Source organism: Passer domesticus, chromosome 9 (assembly GCF_036417665.1).
Source record: "Passer domesticus isolate bPasDom1 chromosome 9, bPasDom1.hap1, whole genome shotgun sequence".
NCBI lineage: Eukaryota > Metazoa > Chordata > Aves > Passeriformes > Passeridae > Passer > Passer domesticus.
The window spans coordinates 40,767,062-40,788,644 of NC_087482.1; the positions used below are offsets into that span (position 1 = coordinate 40,767,062).

Below are 21,583 nucleotides of genomic sequence, written 5' to 3' on the forward strand. Positions count from 1 at the left end.
CATTCCCCTTGACCAAGCTACAGGTAAAAAGGGAAAGGAAAGCCCCAGCAGCCAAGTCACCATTTACCTCTGATGAAATCCTCTGCTCCTACTGTGGTTTTTTCCATGATGCTGATGCTCTAGCACCTGACTGGTGAATACAATCAGCCCTTTCTCATGCTCAGAACAAGGCAAGAGCTTTCTTTCCTTGTCAGCTTTTACATCAGCCCAGAGCCTTGGGTTCACGTTTTGTCCCAGAAACTGAATGAGAGATAACTCCTCCTCCTTTAGATGATCAACTCCCTCCTTAGAAGATTTTGAAACTCATTCTCTGTATAACCAGTGTTTTCTGGTAACTGAAACCCAGTAGATTTAGCAACAGTGGAGGTGAGAAAAGATCTTTCCATCAGGAATGAAACATACACAACTAAAAAAGTGCACGAGTCAGTCTAGATGTACCCACGGCTTCCTTTCCTCACCCTTGCATTTCAGCATACACCTCTCCTACAGCTACTCTCTGGCTGTGGGAGTTTCAGTTTGGAGACCTGATGGCTCCCTGCAGCAGCCTTACCCCAAAGGCAACACCTGGAAGAGCTTGTAGCCCTTTCCAGGGCTGTGCTAACACCCACACAATCGCCTTTCCCATCTCAGGCACTGGCCTCAAACTGCAGCACAGTCCTGCCTGTCAGATCAGGCACACCCCAGTGGCTCACACCACCAGGCATTCTCTAAACCTACCCTATCCTGCACCCCAGTTTCTGCAATCACTGCTTCTAACACAGGACAGCTCACTGTTAGAGCTGCTTGTTGGATGAGACCCTAATCCATACTTCAGAAAAAGGACTCAGCAGGACAAGCAACCTCCAATCTAAACCTTGAGGGTTTGCAAGACAGTCATGTAGAGAAGACAAGCTTAGCTCTCTCCCTAGAAGAGTTCTGCCATTAGCCCTGTGAGGTGCAGGTGGGCTTGACCCATCCCATCCAACCCAGGCTGAGATAAAACTCAGCACAGGCACCAGATGTTTGGTCCTGAGAGCAGAAAGCTCCCAGAGCTGTGCTGTGCAGTGATCTGCATTTGGCTGTTCCAAGGATTCAGCTGTGAGTGCCTTGGCAAGGCAGGTTCCCTTTTTATGATGCTTTAGATTTCAACAGACCAAAGGCAGAGCACAATTCCAGTTCTGATCTGCTGCCTTGAAGATCTCTCCATTAACATCGCCTTAATGTAGCAAAATATCATGTGAGGATCTCCACATGAAGGAACTGCATCTGTCCCCAGAACTGTGCAAGGCATGGGCAGTTCTGCAGCAATTTAAAAAATTAGGTAATTAAACAATCATGTGTGTTTTTAATTAAAACAAAAAATAAAGTACTTCCTTGTGCCCCCAAAAAATAATCAACATCTGAACAAATAATTTGGGTTCAACAGAAGACCACAGGGTTAGCATGTTAATTCTAAATGTAAAGAAATTACGTGTGTCATGTCTACCCATCTCTGAATCCACAGCCCAAAGGTTCCAGGACTCACAGCTGAGTGGGCAGACACCAACCTCCAGTGAGGGAGCAGAGTGAGGCCTCTGGCAGCAGGAAATTGCTCTACCATGCTGCTTTTTGGTGGGCAGGGGACTCCCTAACACTGTTTAACACTTCCTGCAGCAAGCAGAATGAATTCCAGTTCCACTGACCATGTGTACAGCTCACCAAAGCAAAAAGCAAAGCTTTGCACAGTCCCACAGAGGGGATGGCAGCACCTTCTGTAAGTACTGCAAGCATCCCTGTGTCTCTTCAACAAGGCATTAAGCAGTGCCACAGCACCAAGACACCCTTGTGGGGCTGCCTTCAGCAGCAAGGCTCTCCTTCATTTGTCAGGCTGCATTCCCAGCACCTCAGGAGAGCAAAGCCCCTTCATTTACTTTTCAACATTTGAACCCCACAGGAAGGATAAAGTGTAAACAGGAGAAACAAGGAGAACTGCCTTGAAAGGGCCAAGTCTCTGCTGGTTGAAAACGTGGTTGTTCTTTGTAAATACAGAGGATAAAGCAAAGCTTCCTTCAGGCTGTACAGTTATTATATGGCAAGTTACAAGTCTTGTAACTCACTAGCTAAAAACATTGGCAAGCCACAGCTCCCAAACTCTGCAGGTCTTTTGGCACTGTGCACTTTTAGTGGGTTCTAGCCTTTGTTTCTGGTACAAATATGTTTTAACAGAGCACCACAGGTGCTCTGAAGGTCATATCATCATAAATAACCAGGGCATCACTTGGGAGCCTGCAGTTCCTGCATTTCTACAGGTTGATACAGTGGGAGCTGTAAGCCCCGTGAAAACTCCTTACTCCCCTCTCACCTGCCAGCATTATACAACACCACAGAAACCAACTTACAGCTCATGCAGCTTCTGGCAGAAGCTCCAGCCATCGGGGTTGATGCGGGATATGGAGTTGTTGCTGAGGTGAAGCTGGTGCAGAGAGGAAAGGCCATAGAGAGAGCCACTGTTCACTTCTGTCAGGCTGTTGTACTCCAGGTGGCTGTGGAGAAAAATCAGAGGGAATTGACAGATAAGCAGCACTGGTCAACTGCTGAAAGAATTTCCAAAAAGAGCTGGGTTTTTAGCTATTCCTGCATACCTCTCTACATACCCATGTGGACACATGCACGTGTGAGAATTTCTTGTCAAAGACAGAAATTCAAGGACAACACAAAGGAAATGCCCAGAAGGAGATGTGACTGCAGAGAGAAGCTCCACTGCAAGTAAAGTGGGCTTAAAGCAGCCCATTGAAGTTTGCATTTGCAGAGTCTCAGTTGTGTGACAGCAGCACCCAGAAATGTGCTGCCTTCATCACCTGGGACCTCACAAACACACCTGGAAGCCAAGGATGTTGGAAGCTTCAGGTATTTCTCTGCAATGACTCTGGTATGGAAAGAAAACATCACCAAGAATGGCCAGCTTGGTTTCTAGGCATCTCATGAGGTGGAATGATACTGTCTGCAACACAGAGTATCCATCTATCAGCCAAAACAAATCTGCAGAAGCCAGATATTTAAAGACTAATTGAGATAAGTGCTGAGTAATCAAACTGTCAAACTTTCAAAGGAGTAGTGCCACAGCTTAAAAAACAGTGTTGTTTTTACTGAACACCTGCTGAAGGAGTGAGCTTTTGTAAACTGTGGGCCAGCTAAAGAGAAGCTGCTGCAGCAGCTCTGGGCATGCAGGACAAAGAAAGAAGAACAAGAAGCGGCACAGGTGCCCACGGGTACAGAGAAGGATGTGACAGCAGGTGAAAAGGAAAAAGAGCCCATTTCTCCAACTTACAGAACTTGCATTTTGGCCAGACCCCAGAAAGCCCCATCAGTCAGTTTGCTGATGTTGTTGCGCTGCAGTTTCAGGACTTCCAGGCTGTCCAGCCCCTGGAACGTCAGGCCCTCAATCAGGCGGATGCGATTCCGGTTCAGCTCCCTGAAACCACCAAGGCCAGACAAGTTTATTAAACCCCAGCCCTTTCTCACCAAGTCATCTGTGCAGCACACAATGGGGACAGCCATGCCAACAGCTCCTGTGTCAGTGGTTCCCAGGAGACAGCAGAAGAGCACCGGAAACTTTCAATCCCAGAGCTACCCAGGGAAGGCAGCTGGGTGTGATCTCTTAAACAAACTCACCCCAGGACAGGCTTTCACTACAGAGAAATTACAGAGTGCAGCAATTCCTCTTCATCCCCCCTCTCTCTGCATTTCTTTTCAACCATTGATCCTTCTCATCAATTTCCACTCTTCATCCTCCCTCAAGCACAGACACCATTTGAACCGAAGCATTGGCATTATTTCCTTTACAATCCATTGTTTTTATAGGACTTTTAATTGCCCAGTAAAAATGTGCTCTGAAACATGCAGGTGCCCCAAAAGTGTGGGCCCAAGAGGAAACTTTATGGCCAACTCTGAAAGAAAAGCTTTCAGTCCCCCTAAAAAATGTCCCTTTCTTTTTTTCTACTATCAGAAACTAATAAAGAGTGAAAGAAGTGTTTCCAATAACAATATAGTCTTGGTATTTGTGTATACAATAGTTTCCAGCCTGGTTCATTAAATTTCTTTTGAGTTTCTCTGGGTGAGGAAGGACCCCTAAATTTTGGCAGTATCTTTTTTTGTGAATAGCAATGTGAACATCATCACAGCACACTTTACCAACCTATATCAGTCTTATGGACTACTTGACCCAGACATACCAGGTGAAAATCCAGTTCTGTTATGTCACTGGAGAACTTCAACACAATGCACTAAAATCTGAAGCTAAAGCTTTTAAAAGTGATACTTTTCCAGACATACAAGATTAAGCTGAGGAGAGTTCCCTATTCAGTGTTTGTGTTGAGGAAAATGGTGGAGGTTACAACATCCAAACTTGTTTTGGAGAAGATGAAGAAGCCATAGAGACTTTAAGCTTACTTTTCAACTGCCTAAAAAAACAATGTTGAACTTGTACTCAAGTTGAGAATAATTAAAGTCAAGTAAGCAATAAAGATTTTGTAGGCCTAAAGTCCCTTGTGGTACTGCACTTCCTGGGCTATTAGTGAAATAGGCTTTGCCAGAAAAAGAACTGTACACAAATTCTACAACACACCAATCTGGCTAACTTGCAATTCATTCATGTTTATCAGCAGAGTTAAACAACCAGCTCTGAGGCAGTCACTAAGAGCACCAATTACTCCATCTCTCAGTGCAAACCATGTTCCCAAACAGACTGAGTTGTTTTCATTACAGTTCTGCACATGATGCAGTCAAACACAGTGAATTAGAAGCCCTCACTCAATGGACAGCAACTTCCAACTGAGAGGCAACAGACTTTTCCTATTGTGTCCCCCTATCCCATCCCTAACTGGCTGTAAATCCTGCATGTATGCAGACATAAATGTGCACACACTCCTTGTGCACACCCTGGCTTGAGGATTTCTCTCTCTGTCAAGAGGTTTGAGTTCCAACAGCATTTGTGAACTTTATGTTAACAGACAGAGGTGGACCTTTTGTCTATCAAATTTGATGGAAAGATTGCAATGAGCCTTAGGCTGGGCCCATTTCTCCAACAGCAGCAGAAGGGAAAAGCTCAACCATTAGTGGCACTTTTTTGACACACAAAGCATGTTTATAGCTGCAGATGTCTGTGGGTCCCCATGTAAGCAGAACAACAACTGTGTGTGTGTTAACTCATCTGAGCTGCAATTGTCTCTGCCCAAATATCACCTCACAGTTTAACAACCTTCCTTCATTGATTTTTTTATTGCCACATAAAGATACCTGTGTGGCCCTGAAACACTAACATGGCAGCTGAGCTCTGTGTCAGTCAATAGAAACATCTTGCAAACCTCTCTTGCACCACAGACACCAGCAGCTTGCAAGGGAATGGATTTGTCTCACTTTGTCAAGTGCAAAAGATGCTGGTGTCTGCTGCAGCATTCCTCCCTCCCCACAGGATCCAAATAATGACCTGAAAAGCCAAGAGTCAGAAGACAAAACCCTCTCCCAGTGTATCTTGTAGGAGCTGGCAGAGGACTCCTGCACAGTGGATTCTACATTTCACACACAGTGGGTGAGGACAGGTGACATTTGCTGTGCATACCCCCAGGATCGTTTTATCTCCATCCAGTGAGGCTGAGCTCAGTTAAAGTGGGCATGTGTACTCACAGCTGTATCAGCCTGGGCAGCCTGAAGGCCTTGACAGGAAGCTGAGTGATCCTGTTTTTGCTCAGGCGGAGTGTCAGCAGGGACCGGGACAGGCTGTCAAAGGCACCAGGCTCCAGGGTGCTGATTCTGTTGCTCCCCAGGTAGCTGAAATAAATCACAGCAGAAAAATGAATGCTTCTGTCAGAAATTACCTTTTATCAGCATTTAGTTGGTCTCCAGACAAGCTGGTGGAACTAGAGAGATGGCTTCAAACCAGCTGAATTTCTGGCTGCACAAAGGGCCTTTCCCAGAGCCTGTGATGAATGTGGAGAATTGCTGGGCACTTCCAAAGAGCTCCCTGACATCCTCCTACTTGAACAAGGCAATCAGGAGTGGAAGCCAGAAACTGGAAACTGTTCCAGTGCAGGATGATGCTATTCATTTTCCCCTCAGTATCTGTCCCAGAGGTCTTTTTTATTTGGATCCTAGTCTGAGACACAGGGGGCTGTTTCTGCAGGACATCAGTCACAACACCACTCTCTTATACCCACTTGCATCCAGGAACACAAACTTGGGTGTGAATTTTAATGCAGGCAGACTACTTGCCTGCACCTCTTCAAAGGTACCTAAAATACAGATTATTTTGTGTTTCTCTGAAGAGGCAAACATCCTGTGGGAGTGTATTACTCTGCTTGATCTCTTTTTCTTCAAATAATCAGACATTTCTGTTCTCAATATTTAGAAAGTCACTTTAATGATTAAATAGTTGTTCTCTCTCCACTCCTCTAGAAGCACATGGGTTTACAGTTATAAAGACACCTACACATGAAGGATGTCGGACACCTGATAGATAGATTCCTTTTCTTTAAAACACAATTAATAATAATCTGCATTCTTTACAGCTACATCAGAGACCATTCAAAAAATAACCTGACAATAGTGACAACGTACTGCCTTCTGACTCTCCTTTGCACTTAAAAATCCTGACAAATAATCCCATACTTCTTACGTTCATGACTTCTTTCTCTAAAGGTTTGAGGCCCCTTTCTCTGCTGTGGTAACTCAACAAGAGCAGTTCCCAACAAGAAGAACTCACAGCTCCTTTATGTGCAGTCCCTGTGGAAAGCAGCCGTTTCGGATTTCCGTGATGTCATTGAAACTCAGGTCCAACGTTTCCAGGGCAACGTAGGGCTGCAGCTGACTGCCCTCAACGCTGCGGATCCTGTTGTGATGCCTGAAACAGTCAGGAGGAGAAAAAGGGACTGCTGAGTTCTCTTAGAAAAGCAGAAGGAACATCCAAGGCTGCAGCAGGCCCCCAGGCTGCCCTGAGTTTGCACACTCGGAGTTACGGTGAGTTTTTAACAGCTGTCTGAGGAGAAACCCCTTCCAGAGAGATTCCCTAGTCCCCTCTCTGTTCCTCTGGCTAGAGCCAGCTCACAGGTATCTGCAGGCTTCCTGACACTTTTTACCTTCTACAGAGCTATTGACTCCACTCATCAGTTTTTTTTTTCCATTAATCTGGGCTCTCCTACAAGCCTGCACTTCCAAACTGGATTTGTTACATACAGGGCTGTTTCTGAATCCCAAAGGCAAGGAGTGCAGATCAGTGGCTCAGCCAACATGCCAAGGCTTTATCCAGAGAATGTGACTTTCAGAGAAGGAAACAAATAAGTAAACACAAACCCAAAAGTTACATAATATTCTTAACTCCTAAGGATTCTTCTGAAAATTCCCAGCTTCACACTGTATTACAATTATTTATAACACAGAGAAATAAGAAGTCTTGCAAACGTTCTTGCTGGCGTTTCCTTATCTTTTGCTACTTTAGTCCCACTGTAGGATTAGGACAACTCTGCAGTGCCAGTGCCTGCCCAAGCACCAGCTGCAGGATCAGACCCTGCACTGATCACCTGTGTTTGCTGCCTGACCAGGACAACCTGAGGTTTTTCTTTAGAGAAAGTCATAATGACTGCCCTCAGTTTGCTTCCACAGCCACCAAACAGTTAAATACCTTTAGACTTCATCTGTACTCAACAAGGTCTTAGTAAAAATCACCCCCTCACTGAGCCCTTTCCTCTGACTCCTTTCTGGCCTGAGTCAGTAGAGAGCAGTAATCAATTAAAGAAATACATTGTGCATTAGTCACAAGAGGCAGAGCACATGCCTGATGTGAATTTAGACCAGTCACTGATATTACTGGCAAGGCTCTGAGTGAGGCACTCCAAACAGAGACGCTCACCAGACACTTGGGAACTTGCTGAATAATAAGAGATAGTGAAGAGAGTTCAGACAATCCTGTGCCTCAATCCATCCAGACACCTACTGGGTGAGCAGAGGAGGGGAGAGCAGACAGTGACAGCACTCCTGAACCAAGTCCCAGCTCCCCTGACAAAGCACCAGCCCTTGAAACAAAAAACTGAGCGATGTCTGACACAGCTTTTCAGGCACTTACAGCTGTTTAGGAGCCCATTTTCTCCAGCCTCACCCCACTTCAGGCTCTCCCAGGGGTTCAGACAAGCCCCTTTGGAAGAAAACCTCCTCCCTTTGACAGAAAATGCCATGGCAAGGGACCTGCTCCCCACACTGTGATCCCCTCCTTTACCCTCCCTGTTATTAAAACCAGATTGTTTCACCACAACCTTTGCTGGTGTCCACAACAGGAAGAGTGAAAAATCTGCAACCCCAGAACAATTTGCTTTTGGGAGACTCACCCTTTAAACAGCCAGCACATGGCCCTTGCTTAATGCTGAGGAAACAGGCACAGAAACACTACTTTGACTGAAGAGTTTAAATGATAATTAATTCAGTGCAGGCTCAGAAAACACTAAAAACAAATTTTACAGCACTATAGCAGTGTGCTGCTAATACAGTGCAACAAGGTGTCAAGAAAAATCAAAGGGAAGTCATAATTTAAGTCTCCAAACTGGTTATTCTATGGTTACCTGCACACAGGTCTCCACAACCACAACTGCTTCAAAGATAATGATGTGGCTGCTATCCAAAAGACCAATATTCATTTACAGCTGTGAATAAAGTCTGAATTTTCACATCCATGCACCTAGTAGGACAGTGGTGCACTGAATTTATAGTATAGTGAGACTAAAATGCAGGAAAAATTTCTATACCCAGAATTTTGTGACCTCCATTAACTAAACACATGGGCAAGGGGAATTTCTTTCACCCTAGGACTAGGTTTTGGTGGTTTGGTTTTTTTGGTTTTTTTTTTTTTTTGGTTGGTTTTTTTTTTTTTTTTGCAATTAACTTGATTAGCAGAATCGCAAGGTTCATAAATTTTTAATCTTTTCTCCCTCTTCAAAAGAAGAGCACCCACTAAATGAGCATCCTGTGATTCAGGAAAGTTCCTCAACACAGACATAACTGAGAGCAAACTACGAGCACATTTTCTGGAGCTCTCCTGAAGCAGGGGCTGTGAGTTCAGCTCTGATCTCATCTAAGCTGTGATGGCTGAGATGAATCTGGCTGTAAATTAACAGGAAATGAAGGCTTGTACAAACGAACATGGAGAATCTATAAATCACCTGACAATCCCTACACAGGGCAGCTAAGTCTGCAAGGGACTGAGAGCACAGAGTGAATTTGGACATGAAATGCTCCTCAGAAGCCAACAGTATTTTTTAATTTTTTTTGCAGTATTAATATTTTTGTGCTTTGGTTGCTCAACATATATCCACTCTGCCCGCCTGCCAGATCTCCCAACCCATCCCAGAAGACAGACTTGAAGAAGGGAAGAAAAGGACAGGAAAGAACTGTTTTGTTTGAGCCGTGTTCACAGTTTCCAGGTGACTTCTGTCTGTTCGCCTCTCGCTTTTCATGTGCTGCAGCTGGCAGATGAGATGGATACATTATTTTACACAGGCAGAAAAACTGGCTCCTTTCTCTCCCTCTCCCCCTTTCCTTCAAACATGGGCTGACTCCAAATGTTACTCTCAGCTCCAAACAGCATCCCGGGCCAGTCCCAGCTGGGGAATGTCAGACAGTTTGCTGCAAAGCACTGCACCCTCTCAGAGCACTGCACTTCAAACAAAGCCTGGGACTTTTCCTATACACAGCATGTGATATGGAGGCAACATAGCCCAAACCTTTTACTAGCTTGATTACAATTTATTTTTCATTCTTTTGGTAAGGGCCCAAATGTGATTTAACCCTTACTGTTACTACTTGGATCCTCTCAGCTCTCCTGCCTTTGTCCCCCTGTTCATTGCAAGGGAGCTTTGCAGAAGAAAAAAACAAAACAGTGATGTTATGAATTTGCCTCTCCCCTTTATCACTGACTGGAAAAGGGCTGGATTTCTCCCAACCACTTCACACTGGGTTGGCTTCAAATGTGACAGACCAGATTTTAAAACCAATTGCCGAAACCAGGTGTTAAAGCACAAATAATTGGTGCTTGCCCAACCAACACCTCCAGGTATCCTTTCCTCTCCCCCTCCTTAGGTATCACAGCCTGGAAACAGCTTTCCCTGCCTCACTTCAGCCCGTGTTACCTCTAGAGTATACAATGACAGGGCTTCAATGTGAGATTGTGCAATTAGAGCCTGGAGTGGGAGCCAAGTCTCTTGGTTTCTATTCCCAGCTCTGGCACAGGCTCATCTGCCTTGGGCAAGTTCCTTAACCCCTCTCTACCTCTGGCTTTCCAATGTGCATGGAAAAGGACTATCCAGCTAGGGTGATGCAGCCTTTGCTGAGGACTAAAAACCTGGAGCGAGAGCAGCTCAAGCAAAAAAGAAATCATAGGAACTAAGGGGCCCATCCAAGTCCATTTAGGTTTGTTTATGAATATGGGAGGATCTGGCTAAAACAACTGAACTTCCAAGTTCATACCCAACGTCATTCCCAGAGACACCTCATCTGCAGCGAGCACAGACCTGGAACTGGAACACCTCTGAGCCAAGCTAAGGTAACTGGCAGTCAGCAGTGCTCACTTCCACACTCTCTGTACCCATGGCACTTGTTCAGGAACTTCTTCACCCTCGGGTCAGCACCAGCTCTGGCCGCAGAGGCAGAGAGCTGGGTGGATCCCCCTCCATCCCCTCAGTTTAACCCAGTTCAAGGTAGCACAGCCCTCAGCTTGCACCACCCTTGGACAGACCCTTGAGCTTAGAGGAGATTTGGATCAAGCCCAGCCAGCTCCTTGCTGGACCAAGGCCGGGAGGAGCCCTGAGGAAACAAACGCGCGCTCTCCGCTCCTCTGCGCTGAGAAAAACAAGCAGAACGTTCCAGCGAAGCCAAAGCGTGTTTGGGTTTGCTGGGAGTAGGGAGGGAGCTGAAGGGGGTGGCAGGAAAATAACAGGTGGCTCAAAGTCAAAGGCTTGCAGCATTTCCAGGAATCTCAGCTTGTATTTTAGAGGTAAAGTTACACTTTAATCCTGGTGCGTTTCCTCGTTCGAAGCGTCTTTGTGAATATTTATTTGATAAACAGGCTGTGAAACATTTTCCACCAGACCTAATAGGAGAAGAATTCACCTTCCTCTTTCAAGAAGGAAGAAGAACACCACTCAGTACCTTAGCTTCAAACTCCTTGTGTGAGAAATGGATGCAAAGGGCAGCACTAAAATGTTCCTTTGTTGTTTGAGCCACATTCACTCTCCCCAGCAGCTGCCCACTCAAAAGCTGACAGCAGAAAATCAAAGAAAGACCCTCAGACAGGAATGCATGAGGAGCTTTGCTTGGGCTGATTTAAATACAATCAGCACAAAACCTCCTGGTTTAGACAAAGCTTGAATTAAGGCTGCTGTAGCTGCTGCAAGTCTGCAGTGTAAATGTTCAGTGTGAAGTGAGGCTAAAGACAGGCAGAAGTCACATGCCTGGCCTTCATGTAGTGTCAGCTTACAGATCTGGCCCGGCTCACCAGAGAAAAAGGAAAGCTGTAATACAGCAAACCTATTAAACCAGCACCTGTTATAGGCATCAAAAATAAAATCGAGCTTCTAAAGAGAGGCTCTGCACCTCGGGCAGGGCTCTATTAATATGCCAGCACATTTTCAAAATTAGCGTACGAGGGAGATCACAGGACTACAAAGATTTAAAAAGTTCAGGGTTTGGTTAGTATTTCCATCCTGACAAAGTACTGAAGAAACAAAACGCTGGAGCCAGAGTTATGGGGTTTGGTACTGAAGGACAGGCAAGGTTTGGTGTCACAGACTGGCTGTGCAAAGAGAGGGAGATCAAAGGCAGCGTAACCAGAGATGGATCACATACACTGTGACTAACACATGCCTGGAACTACCTGCCCTCCTCCTCCTCAGCTCAGAGGAGATGGAGGTCCAGTATTGATCCTTCTAGAAACACTGATGAAGATCAAAGACATGGGTTCCTAAGCTTTCACCTTAAATGATTTGCTATTTGACTTTAGCCTGTCACTCACTACACAAACACAAAAAATAATAAATTCATGGTGTCAGAGTGGAGTGCAATGCCTGAGTAATTTTCCTAACAAGGCAAGAAGGGTAACCAATAATCTGGAAGACGAATTTGTGTTTACAACAGCAGCAACATAAACATTCCTGCTTTTCCTGGTCACTTTCTTACATTCAATAACCAAAGATCTCCTAAGTGATTTTTATTAACATATGGAAAGAAGGAAGGGGAAGAATGTCATTGGGACCTGCACATCAGCTTTGACTCAAAGTTCAAAAAATTTATCAGTGTACAATTTCTTACATGGTTTTAACATTTTCCTCATAAATTTTACTTCCAAAGACTTCTTTCAGAAAACTTTTTCTTCTCTACTGTAACTCATGAAATGTCTGCCTTGGAGTACAGTGAAGCCATCTCTGCAATTGAACATGAAGTAAACATGCAGGTGACATGCTGGAAGTCTGTGTCACACCATTCTCTAGTTCTTCACATGAGACCTTCCCAGAAAAACTGAACTGCCTGATGTGCATGAGCCCTCACACTTCCCAAGGGCTCTGGAAAGCCCCACTAGCTGTCTGACACTTTGTGCTGTCATATCAGCCTTTCCAGAATAATCCATGAGGCACAAGATTTTGTACTGTCACAAGAATTGTATTTTTATCCTACACAAAAACTGGATTTGCTTATGGGAACTGCCCCACTGTCCTTTCAGAGCAAGGCTGCCTGGGTTGCTGTTTGGACAGGAAGCAAGGATGCATGGAAGCAGCCCCCACTTTTCTCAGATGCTCTGAATCACTCCTTCCCTGAGGAATCCTGGCAGATTCCCAGGCTGTCACAGATACAGCTCTGTTTGTTCAGGTGCTGGCTGCACACACAAGAGCAGAGCAGTGGCAGGCCAGGCAGCCACTGCATTTTAGGGTCAGCCACACAAAACAAACCAATCCAACAAACCAAAAAACACCACCCCCCAAAAGCACAAAATAACAACAAAAAAAAAAAACCCAAACCACTGGGAAAAAAAGCGACTTGCATAATTTTTACAGATATCCAAACTTCCCCTTAAAGGTTTATATGCTCTACCTAAGACTGTAAGTCAGGATCTCTCTCCCTAGCACTCCTTCAGAAAAAGGTCTAAGATGAAGCAAACAAAATCCATGACCATTTTACATTGCTTTTCACTTAAAATAACGTAAAGGAATAATGCATGAAATAAGCTGACAGAGCTATTCCAACTATATCCAACCACAGCAGAAAATCTGATTTATTCATCTGCTGTACATCAGCTTCAAACCAGATATATTCCAGGGGGCTTTTTATTTATCAGGTCATGTTCTCACCCTGTTTTGTGGTTTAGGATGAAGTAGAATGAAGCAAACTATCCCCAGCTACACACAGCTGGGACAAGACAGGGGGGTTCAAAAACAACCTGGGTTTTGGGGGGTTTTGTGAAGATGGAAGGGATGAAGAAAAATGCAACCTTTCACAGAGAAGTGACTGTGTGTCTGTTCCAGGTTATGGATGTTTGGGGGCAGAAATCAGTCTGGGAGATGAGATTTGCTAATTCACCCCCTTTGGGCCTGGGAGCAGCTGCCACCTGCAGAGGGCTGTGCTATGAACTCTATTCCCACAAGCAAACTCTTACTCACACAAATAGTTCCCCTGCAGCCAACAGGACTGTTCATGTGAGCCCAGTGTGACCCAGGGGCTATGTTTTCACTGTCTATTATTAAAGACTACTCTGTGGCCACTCACGGGACCAAGCTCATCTGCCTCTCCCATTGATGGGCTGCAAGCACTGACCCTGCTGCACTCCCAGTGGCCTCAGAGCATCCTCAGAGCATCCTCGTGCCCGGGGTACCCAACCATGGGCAGATGTTATCCTGCTGCCAGGCACACTCCCACAGCTCCTTCATAAGGCAGCCACATGGATGAAAGGAGGGGATCAAGCATTCTCTTTAGAATCTTTCCTAGCAGCTGGACATAAGCAAAGGCCTGGATCTGATGAAAAATCTTTAGTGGGTTTTGTTGGGTTAAGTATGAACTGCACCAAGGAAAGCTCTTCTCCTATTGTAACCAAAACCACCACATACCCAGTGAGATACATATTCTCTTTGAACATTTCTGAACTAGCACTGTTTATATCAACTTTCTGACTTCTTACATGACCTTACACTGTGTGACAGATCCACTGAGGTAAGTCATGTCATTTTTCAAAGCTCTCTCCCTCCCTCACTTTGAGCTGCATTTCCTTTCACTGGACTTTGACTTGCCACCATATGATTTTGGATATTTTTTGCATCATACAACTTCCTAAGCCTTCAGCATTCCATTAAGAGAACAAAATGTGTGGGACAGGTGGGATTAGAATTTAGTCATCTTTAAAACAGAGGCTGTCTTATCTCTTCAGCAGATTACACAACCTGCTGTGACATCAAAGCCAATAAAGATTCCTGAAGACAAGATAGTCTCTGTTATGGGCACAGTCCCCCCATCAGCAACTGGGTGTTTCTAAGAGGACCAGCTCCCTTCTGGTTACACTGGATGTTTCATCAAGATTGTGCTTTGCAGCAGCTTTTAAAATGATGTATTCACAGGGGGCACAGATCCATTAAACAGGCTGTGCAAAGCATCTCTCATTGTCTGGCACAGCTTCTCCATAATGAGCCTCCCTGAACTTTTATGAACTTGACCCCAAACCATCTCAGAGATGATCTGCAGAGCCCTGAGCACACCCCTCAGTGGAGGATGCACCTGCAAGGGTTGGGGCCAGGTATCTTCAGCAGGGGCTGCCCAACCTGTGATGCAGTTTGGCCATGGCACAAGGGAGGGACAGATCCCTAAGCCACTGAACACCCTCACTGCTGGTATTGATAGGGGCAGCCTGCAAGCACTCAGAGCTGTATGAGCCTTTCACTGTATGAGCAGTCCACACCACTGCTCCTGTCACTTCTCACATTCCCTGACCTCCATCTGGAGCAAGCACTGAGAAAGGCTGCAAAGGAGAGGAGAGGCTCTTCTGAGTGCTGAACTCTGCTAAGGAGGAGAATTGTCCCATGGGAATAGAAGGAAGGGAGTCATATAAGGTAAATGGCAGTTTTCACACAAGAATGCAGGAAACCACAGGGCTCTGCACCAGCTGTCTGAACGGGGTCGTGGCACTCAGCAGAGCCTCTTTGAAGGAAGGGCTGCATCAGTATTTCAAAGAGGTCATTCAGTTGCTGGCAGATGACAGTCAGGTCAGTGTTTCCATGCTCTACATCTCATATCTTTGGTCTGCTACTCTTTTGCTCTGCCATTGGCTTTTCCTCTTGTGCTTCTCCCTCAAGGGCTTTCTTCTGCCACTGATACATGCCAGCCAAACTCAATTTTCTCTCACAAATTAAATGCATAAGCAACTCTTTGAAGCCAAGAAAGAGGCTAGCTTCACTCCACCGGTTTGCTGCTCTGATGAGTTCCTCCTCTCCACAGCCCCACACCTGCCTAAGCCCCCCACCTTATCACTGCCTCAAAGATGAGTCAGGTTTGTGATAAGGAAGAACACAAACCCAAAAATCAGACCCAGCCCAGATGTCAACTGAACCAGCACAGAGCAGGGGCTGGAGCACAGACAGCAGCTTCCTTTCATTTCATTGCATGCAAGTTTTGTGCTTCTAATCAACAAGGATGGCATTTCCATTTGAAAGCCAAGAAGATGCAAAAGCACAGGGCATGGAGGCACTTTCATCCTTAAATCCTGATACTGATTTTAGTTTCTCTTTGTGTAATACATGATCAAAGTAACTAAGATTCACCGCAGCCTAGAGAGCGCATGTGTTTTGTGGGTGGTTTTGTTTTGCTTTTGTCTCTCCACGGGAGTGAGGAGGGGAAAATAACACAAGGGGAGAAGCCATTCAAGTGCAAACCAAATGCAATGGCTCTGCCCATGATGCTGCAATTTTCATCCAAATTTTAACTGCAAGCAGACTTCTTGATAGCATGGAGTGTCTGTGTCTCTAAGCCACAACATGACACAGGGGCTTTCTCCACCTTTGACAGGAGCACAATGAAAACAGGAGGATTTAGCTACATGGATGATAAGGGAGGTTAAGAAAGGACAACACTTGAATACATCTTCCACACCATCAAACTCTCAGTCTCATGGAACTTGCAGCAGAAGCTGCTAAAAGACCTGCCTCTTGAGAGAGGCAGCATTTGAAGAAACACATTTCTGACCGGCCAGTCAAACTCCTGTTAACACTTGAGAGATGTAGATAGGCTGGCGTTCTGTCTGCTCCAACATGACACACACTTGTGCTCTGTTGAAAGGGCTTATCTGTCTTGTCAGCAAGGTCACAGGAACAGGGATTGCCTCTGGGCAGACTTCACTGAGCTCTGCTCGGCTCACACTGCTCTGCCTGCAAGAAGGAATAGCTCCTATGCGGAAAAGCAGTGGTCAAGTTAGCAAAGAAAAGAGCTGCTCTTCACAAGAACAGGCACCCTGTTGCTAATGAAGCTCATCAAGTAGGAAGGGTGGCTTTGGGAAACCCCAGAACAAGGTGTTAAAACATCCAGGGAAGAGGAAAATTGGGTTTTAGAGTAGAACTGCCTCTGTGCTAAGCCAGGCTGGTGTAAAACAGGCTGTTCAAGCTTCCCTGGTAAAGCTCTTGTAAAGTCAAGTGTAAGCATTCACCACCACTTAGCCAGTAAGTTCTTCAAGCTTCTATAGTGAGGCCATTTACATCTTCAGTTCCTCCTATTTTGAAAAAGATGACTGCTCTCTCAAAGAAACAACCTTGATTGCAAAAACATCTTGGTAAAATCACCAAAGAATTTGCCTTTTCCAGGGCACCTGAGGGATTACAGAAAGTCCAATTTGCCCACGCTAATCACCACACAGCTGCTTGCACAGAGTGTGTGATCTGCAGTAGATGGACTGGACAGGAAACGATATTTAAGTCTAAAATCCATGAGCCATTTATAGATTCTCATTAGATTTATAGATTTTCATCAACTCTTAATTCTACCTCTCCCCAACTCATTTTATCTGCCCAGATCTGACCACTAACACAGTTGTCTTTTCACTCGGACAGCCCTGCACTCCAGTTTCATTTTCCAGCTACCTTTGCTATTTTCCCTGATGTGCAATTGAACATTAAATGGTTTGACAGGCAGAACATGTACTCACCCAACCACTTATTCCCAATCAATATTCACGTGGAATTCCTGTTAACAAGCAGGAGTTATGCACACAAACGTGAGGGAGCGTGGCCTCTCAAGTGATCACTTCATCTGAAGGTGTGACAGATCACTTTCTCATCTATCTTAGCCAGCAATCACATTTTCCACACTGCACACCCCCAGCAGGGCTGCTTTTGCAAGATAATCACTATTGACATGATCTCTATTGTTCACTTCTGCAATTAATTGGGGAATTTGACATGGGTTAAAAATAAGAGAAAATCCAGCACATAGCTGGCTTTTACTCAGAAATGAGCTTTCAGCAGACTTTTTTGCTGATCTCTTCCAACCTTAGCCTAGGAGGATCACATTCAAGTGAACATTTTCTTCACCCTACACTATTCCTAATGCTGCCAGTGTTTTATGCCACCCTCAAACTTAAAGCCCACAATTCTACCCCCACCCCTGTTCTTACTCCTCTCTGGGATCTATTTCATGCTCTGAGCAAGCACCACTGTCTACAACCAGGGTAACTGGCAACTAACTGCTCAATCTCAGTAGGGATGTAGGAACACATACTGAGAGCTTCTTTATATTGTGCAATTTCGTTAAAAAGCTGAATTGGCTAAGCTTTTAGAGAGGAACACAGAGTGAGAATTTTACCCCCAAAATAATTCAACTTACTTTTACTGTAGCTTCAACTTGACTTTTACTCACCTCTGAGCAAACTTAATTGCCACTGCCAGCAGTTTTTAGGCAGGAAACTCCAATATGCTAAAAAAACTTTCAACTCAGCAAGTTATTTATATTTGAAACCTGCTTGGTCTGTGAAGATTAACAAAGGAATTGCTTTTGTAGACATGTGCTTTATTTGCCATATGCCATTAAATGAGACAGTCAATCCACCACAGATATTAATAGGAGCAATTTTGGGCTATTCTAAGGCTCAAATATGAAGCTATTTTTCATACTGACCTTAACAAGAGATCACAGTTGCAGATGACCCTAACAACTGATCTAGGCTTGATCTGCAGAGGGACAGAACTTGGAAGCCACTTTGTGCATTGTACATAAAATATTCACCTGCCCTTGGAGATGCTTTACATCCAGGAGTTCCAGCTGCCCTGAGGCAGCTGGAGGAAGCAGATCCACCCCCAAAGGAGAATTTCTTTGGGATATAATGAATATGCACAAAAAGATCCTCTTCCAGTATTCCATCTCCTAACCTTGAGCTCTGTCCCACAACACCCCTGGTGTCCTCTCCTCCCTCCAGACACAGATTAACCCAGCATGGCCCACAAAGCAGCACACAGATGCCAGAGCAGGTCTGGCCTAGCTCAGAGCAATTCTCTGCTCACAGAAGAAGCTGCCACAGCTGCACAAAATGCATGTTATTAAATACATAATAGAGCAGCCTCCAGGGGTAACTGGTATTTCATGAGCTGCCACCAACTTTCACTATCTTTATCCTCTGGCCAATTCTTACACTCCACTGTATGTGCCCAGATTACTTTCTGATGCTCTTTTGTTGAGTCTGATAACCGTGTGCTTTACTGCTGTTGCTTTTCTAGAAGAAATGATTACTCATTTCCCTGGAATAGCCTCAGATCCTTTGCCATTTCCATGCACTCATACTATATCTAAGCTCAAAAAGGACATGCAAATGATTAGAACAGTTCCAACAGCCCAAAAGGAAAGTCAAAACAGCATCTCTTCTGGTGCTTGGGAGTACATGATTAATGAGAGTTTCCTCCACTGGGAAAGGCTCCTGCAGTCTTTGGCCTCAAAAACTTGCAGACTTCACACACCAGAGCCTCAATATGAACTCTGAGCATAACAAACTTCAGAGGTGAGTTTCAGAATATCTTATGCCTGTACATTGCTGCACACTGAACAGCCTGTCAGCATTCTTTTAATTTTCCCTTTCCATATTAACGTATTTCACATCCAAACCCAGAAGCTCTGTAGTTTAACTCTCAGAAAGCAACTCTCTCCATCTCCAAGGGGAATTGTCTAAGCAAACACAGGAGAACTGGCCCCTGCAGACCTTCTACCTCATATGTGATGCAAGCAGGGGCTAGGGGTGAATCTGCTCCCACTTATGTATCTACACCACTCTGCCTTAGTTCCCAGAGAAAGTTTTCTCTGGGCCAATAATGAGGAAGAGTGGAAAGCAGCGTGGTTTTCTGAGCTGCCCAAGGCACGTCCTGCACACAAGCAGAGGCTGCTGACTTCAACCAGACCCCTCGCACGGCTGCCTCTGAGTCATCTGGATTTTGTGCTTATGAGCACAAAACCTCTTGCTGTGACCCACATGGAATTAACAGAGTAGTCTCCTTATTTCTAATTGTTAGATCATCCCTTTTTAACTCCAGCAAAGATGACTTGCAGATTAAACCCCTTGGGGGTCAAGGCAGTTGTTCTGTTTGTACAGCAATTAGCACAGCAGGATCCCAGGCCACAAATGGCCTCCAAGGCTACGTCTGTACTGTCTGTTAGCTCAAACCTCAATCCTCCTGCAAGCCAAACTTCCCAGCTCTCAACACGCCTACACACAGAGAGGTTTTTACTCTGGCCTAGCCAGGAACAAAAAGTGAGCTCACACCTCATGTAGAGACCAGCTCAGGCTTGAGCTGTGCTCTACGAGCAGCACAGATGGAGCAGCTCTGAGCCCTTCCCTCTAACAGGGACACCCTGCCATGGACAGAGCTGCAGCTGCAGTCCTGGTGCTCAGCAGAGTCTGCACCATCTTAACTTGAACAGCAAAGACAAACTGAAGTCACAGATCTCAATCCCACCACCCTAGCTCCCAGGAAATCTTGCAGAAAGGAAGGTGTATTTGTGAGATCCTGCTTGCATTGTTTCAGCTCACAAAGCAAGACGCCTTTGTCGTGGGTGAAAGCAAAACAGCAGCTCCAAGAATCTAATGGACCACATGGGTTTTCAGAAAGAGCCTCTGCAAACTCCATCTGACAATGCAAGTGAAGCAGTGCAAACAGCACTAAAATAACAGCAGCTTTCCCAAGCCTTCACTGTGGAGGAATGAGGCAACAGCTCAATAGTGTGATCCTGATTCTGCCACATTATGGACTTCCAAGACCAGTCAACTTTAATCTAGTACAAAGGTCTAATGAGAGTCAAAGAAAAATCAAAGTTACAAGGGTCACAATTTTAAAAATGTGGCTAACTTAACCAGAAGTACAAAGAAATCCCCAGCACTTAAGAGGAAAAGCTCTACAAGAAACCATGCAAGTCAAATGGAAGGGACTGACTGAAGTCTTTGACCTGTCTTACCTGACATCCAGCTGGAATAGCACTGAGCACCCTCCTTTCCATGAGGATCATGCTGCCCCAACCAGCATCTGAGCTCATCAGCCCTTTTCCAAGCAGTCCTAGCATGCTCCCTGCCACTCCCAGTTTCCAATTCTCCACAAATTTAGTTTTCAAATTTTACATGATATATTTTGCCTGGGGCACAGCAGATCACTTACCCTTCTCCGATTAGCTCTCTGTTTAATTACAGTTTAATGTGAATTGATCTTTACATTAATGAGTCTGTAAAGAAGATTGATTTTCTTCAAGAGACTTTTCTGCTCAGTTTGGCAGCAGAGTAGTCCTATTGATTTTGCTTTCTCCAGTAAATACACTGCAGTGTCACTGCATCTTCTTGTGAATCAGCTAATCCTATTTCACACTCTTTTGCTCCAAAAATCCCTATTCTGAGTTCCTTGTTATCTGTGCTTATTCAGACCAAGATGATGGGGCCAAAGCACCTCAAACAGCTCTGCCTGTTGCTAACACACAGCTGACTGCTGTGGGTCACTGTCCCCTTTGTTCCTAAATGGCTGGAGGCTTAAAATACTTACAGTGAAAGAAATGAAAGTTATTTTTAAGTGTTTAATCTGTTAACTTCCTTAATTCCCAGCCAGCTGAGGATGTGGCAGAGTGTGGTCTGTTTGCCAGGCTTGCCCTAGAGGTCTGGTTAGCACTCTCCACTGAGCCCTACAGCTGCCCAGCAGCCTGTGGCAGAGGATGCTGACTGAATCAGGCCTGGAGCCAGGGCAGAGGACAAGGATTCACCTCTATCATCTGTCCAAACGCCCCAAAACCCCTCCAGGGTGCAGTTACTCATGTGCAGGTAGATGCAGCAGCAGTGAAGAGAGACCCCAGAGTAAGGGCTGAGCTTATGCCTGCTCAGGGATTTGTAGGAAAACCTAACAGACCAGAGCAGGGTTGATTGCAGCTCCTTTAACCTGGCAAGCCTAAGAGTTCTTCCATGCAAATTAGTGAGGAAGCTGGATATAAACAGACTAAGTTCTGCAAATAAATGGTTTCTTCCATCATCCCCTTCCCCACCAGATCAGGTAACAGGGTCTCCTCAAGAGCCTTCAGAGTTAACACACTGTAGCTGCACTGGGATGGGAAATCC

At 45.2% G+C, this 21,583-nt stretch overlaps 1 protein-coding gene across 1 annotated transcript in view; it reads right to left on the minus strand.

Moving 5' to 3' along the window:
• The window catches only part of LRIG1 (leucine rich repeats and immunoglobulin like domains 1), a 91,276-nt gene that overhangs the window by 26,960 nt on the left and 42,733 nt on the right, over positions 1 to 21,583 (minus strand). The window contains exons 4-7 of the mRNA XM_064432973.1: positions 6,716 to 6,853; positions 5,641 to 5,784; positions 3,287 to 3,430; positions 2,358 to 2,501 (exon numbers count right to left, since the gene is read on the minus strand). Coding sequence (XP_064289043.1) covers positions 2,358 to 2,501; positions 3,287 to 3,430; positions 5,641 to 5,784; positions 6,716 to 6,853 — 570 coding nt within the window. The remainder of the gene's footprint in view (positions 1 to 2,357; positions 2,502 to 3,286; positions 3,431 to 5,640; positions 5,785 to 6,715; positions 6,854 to 21,583) is intronic.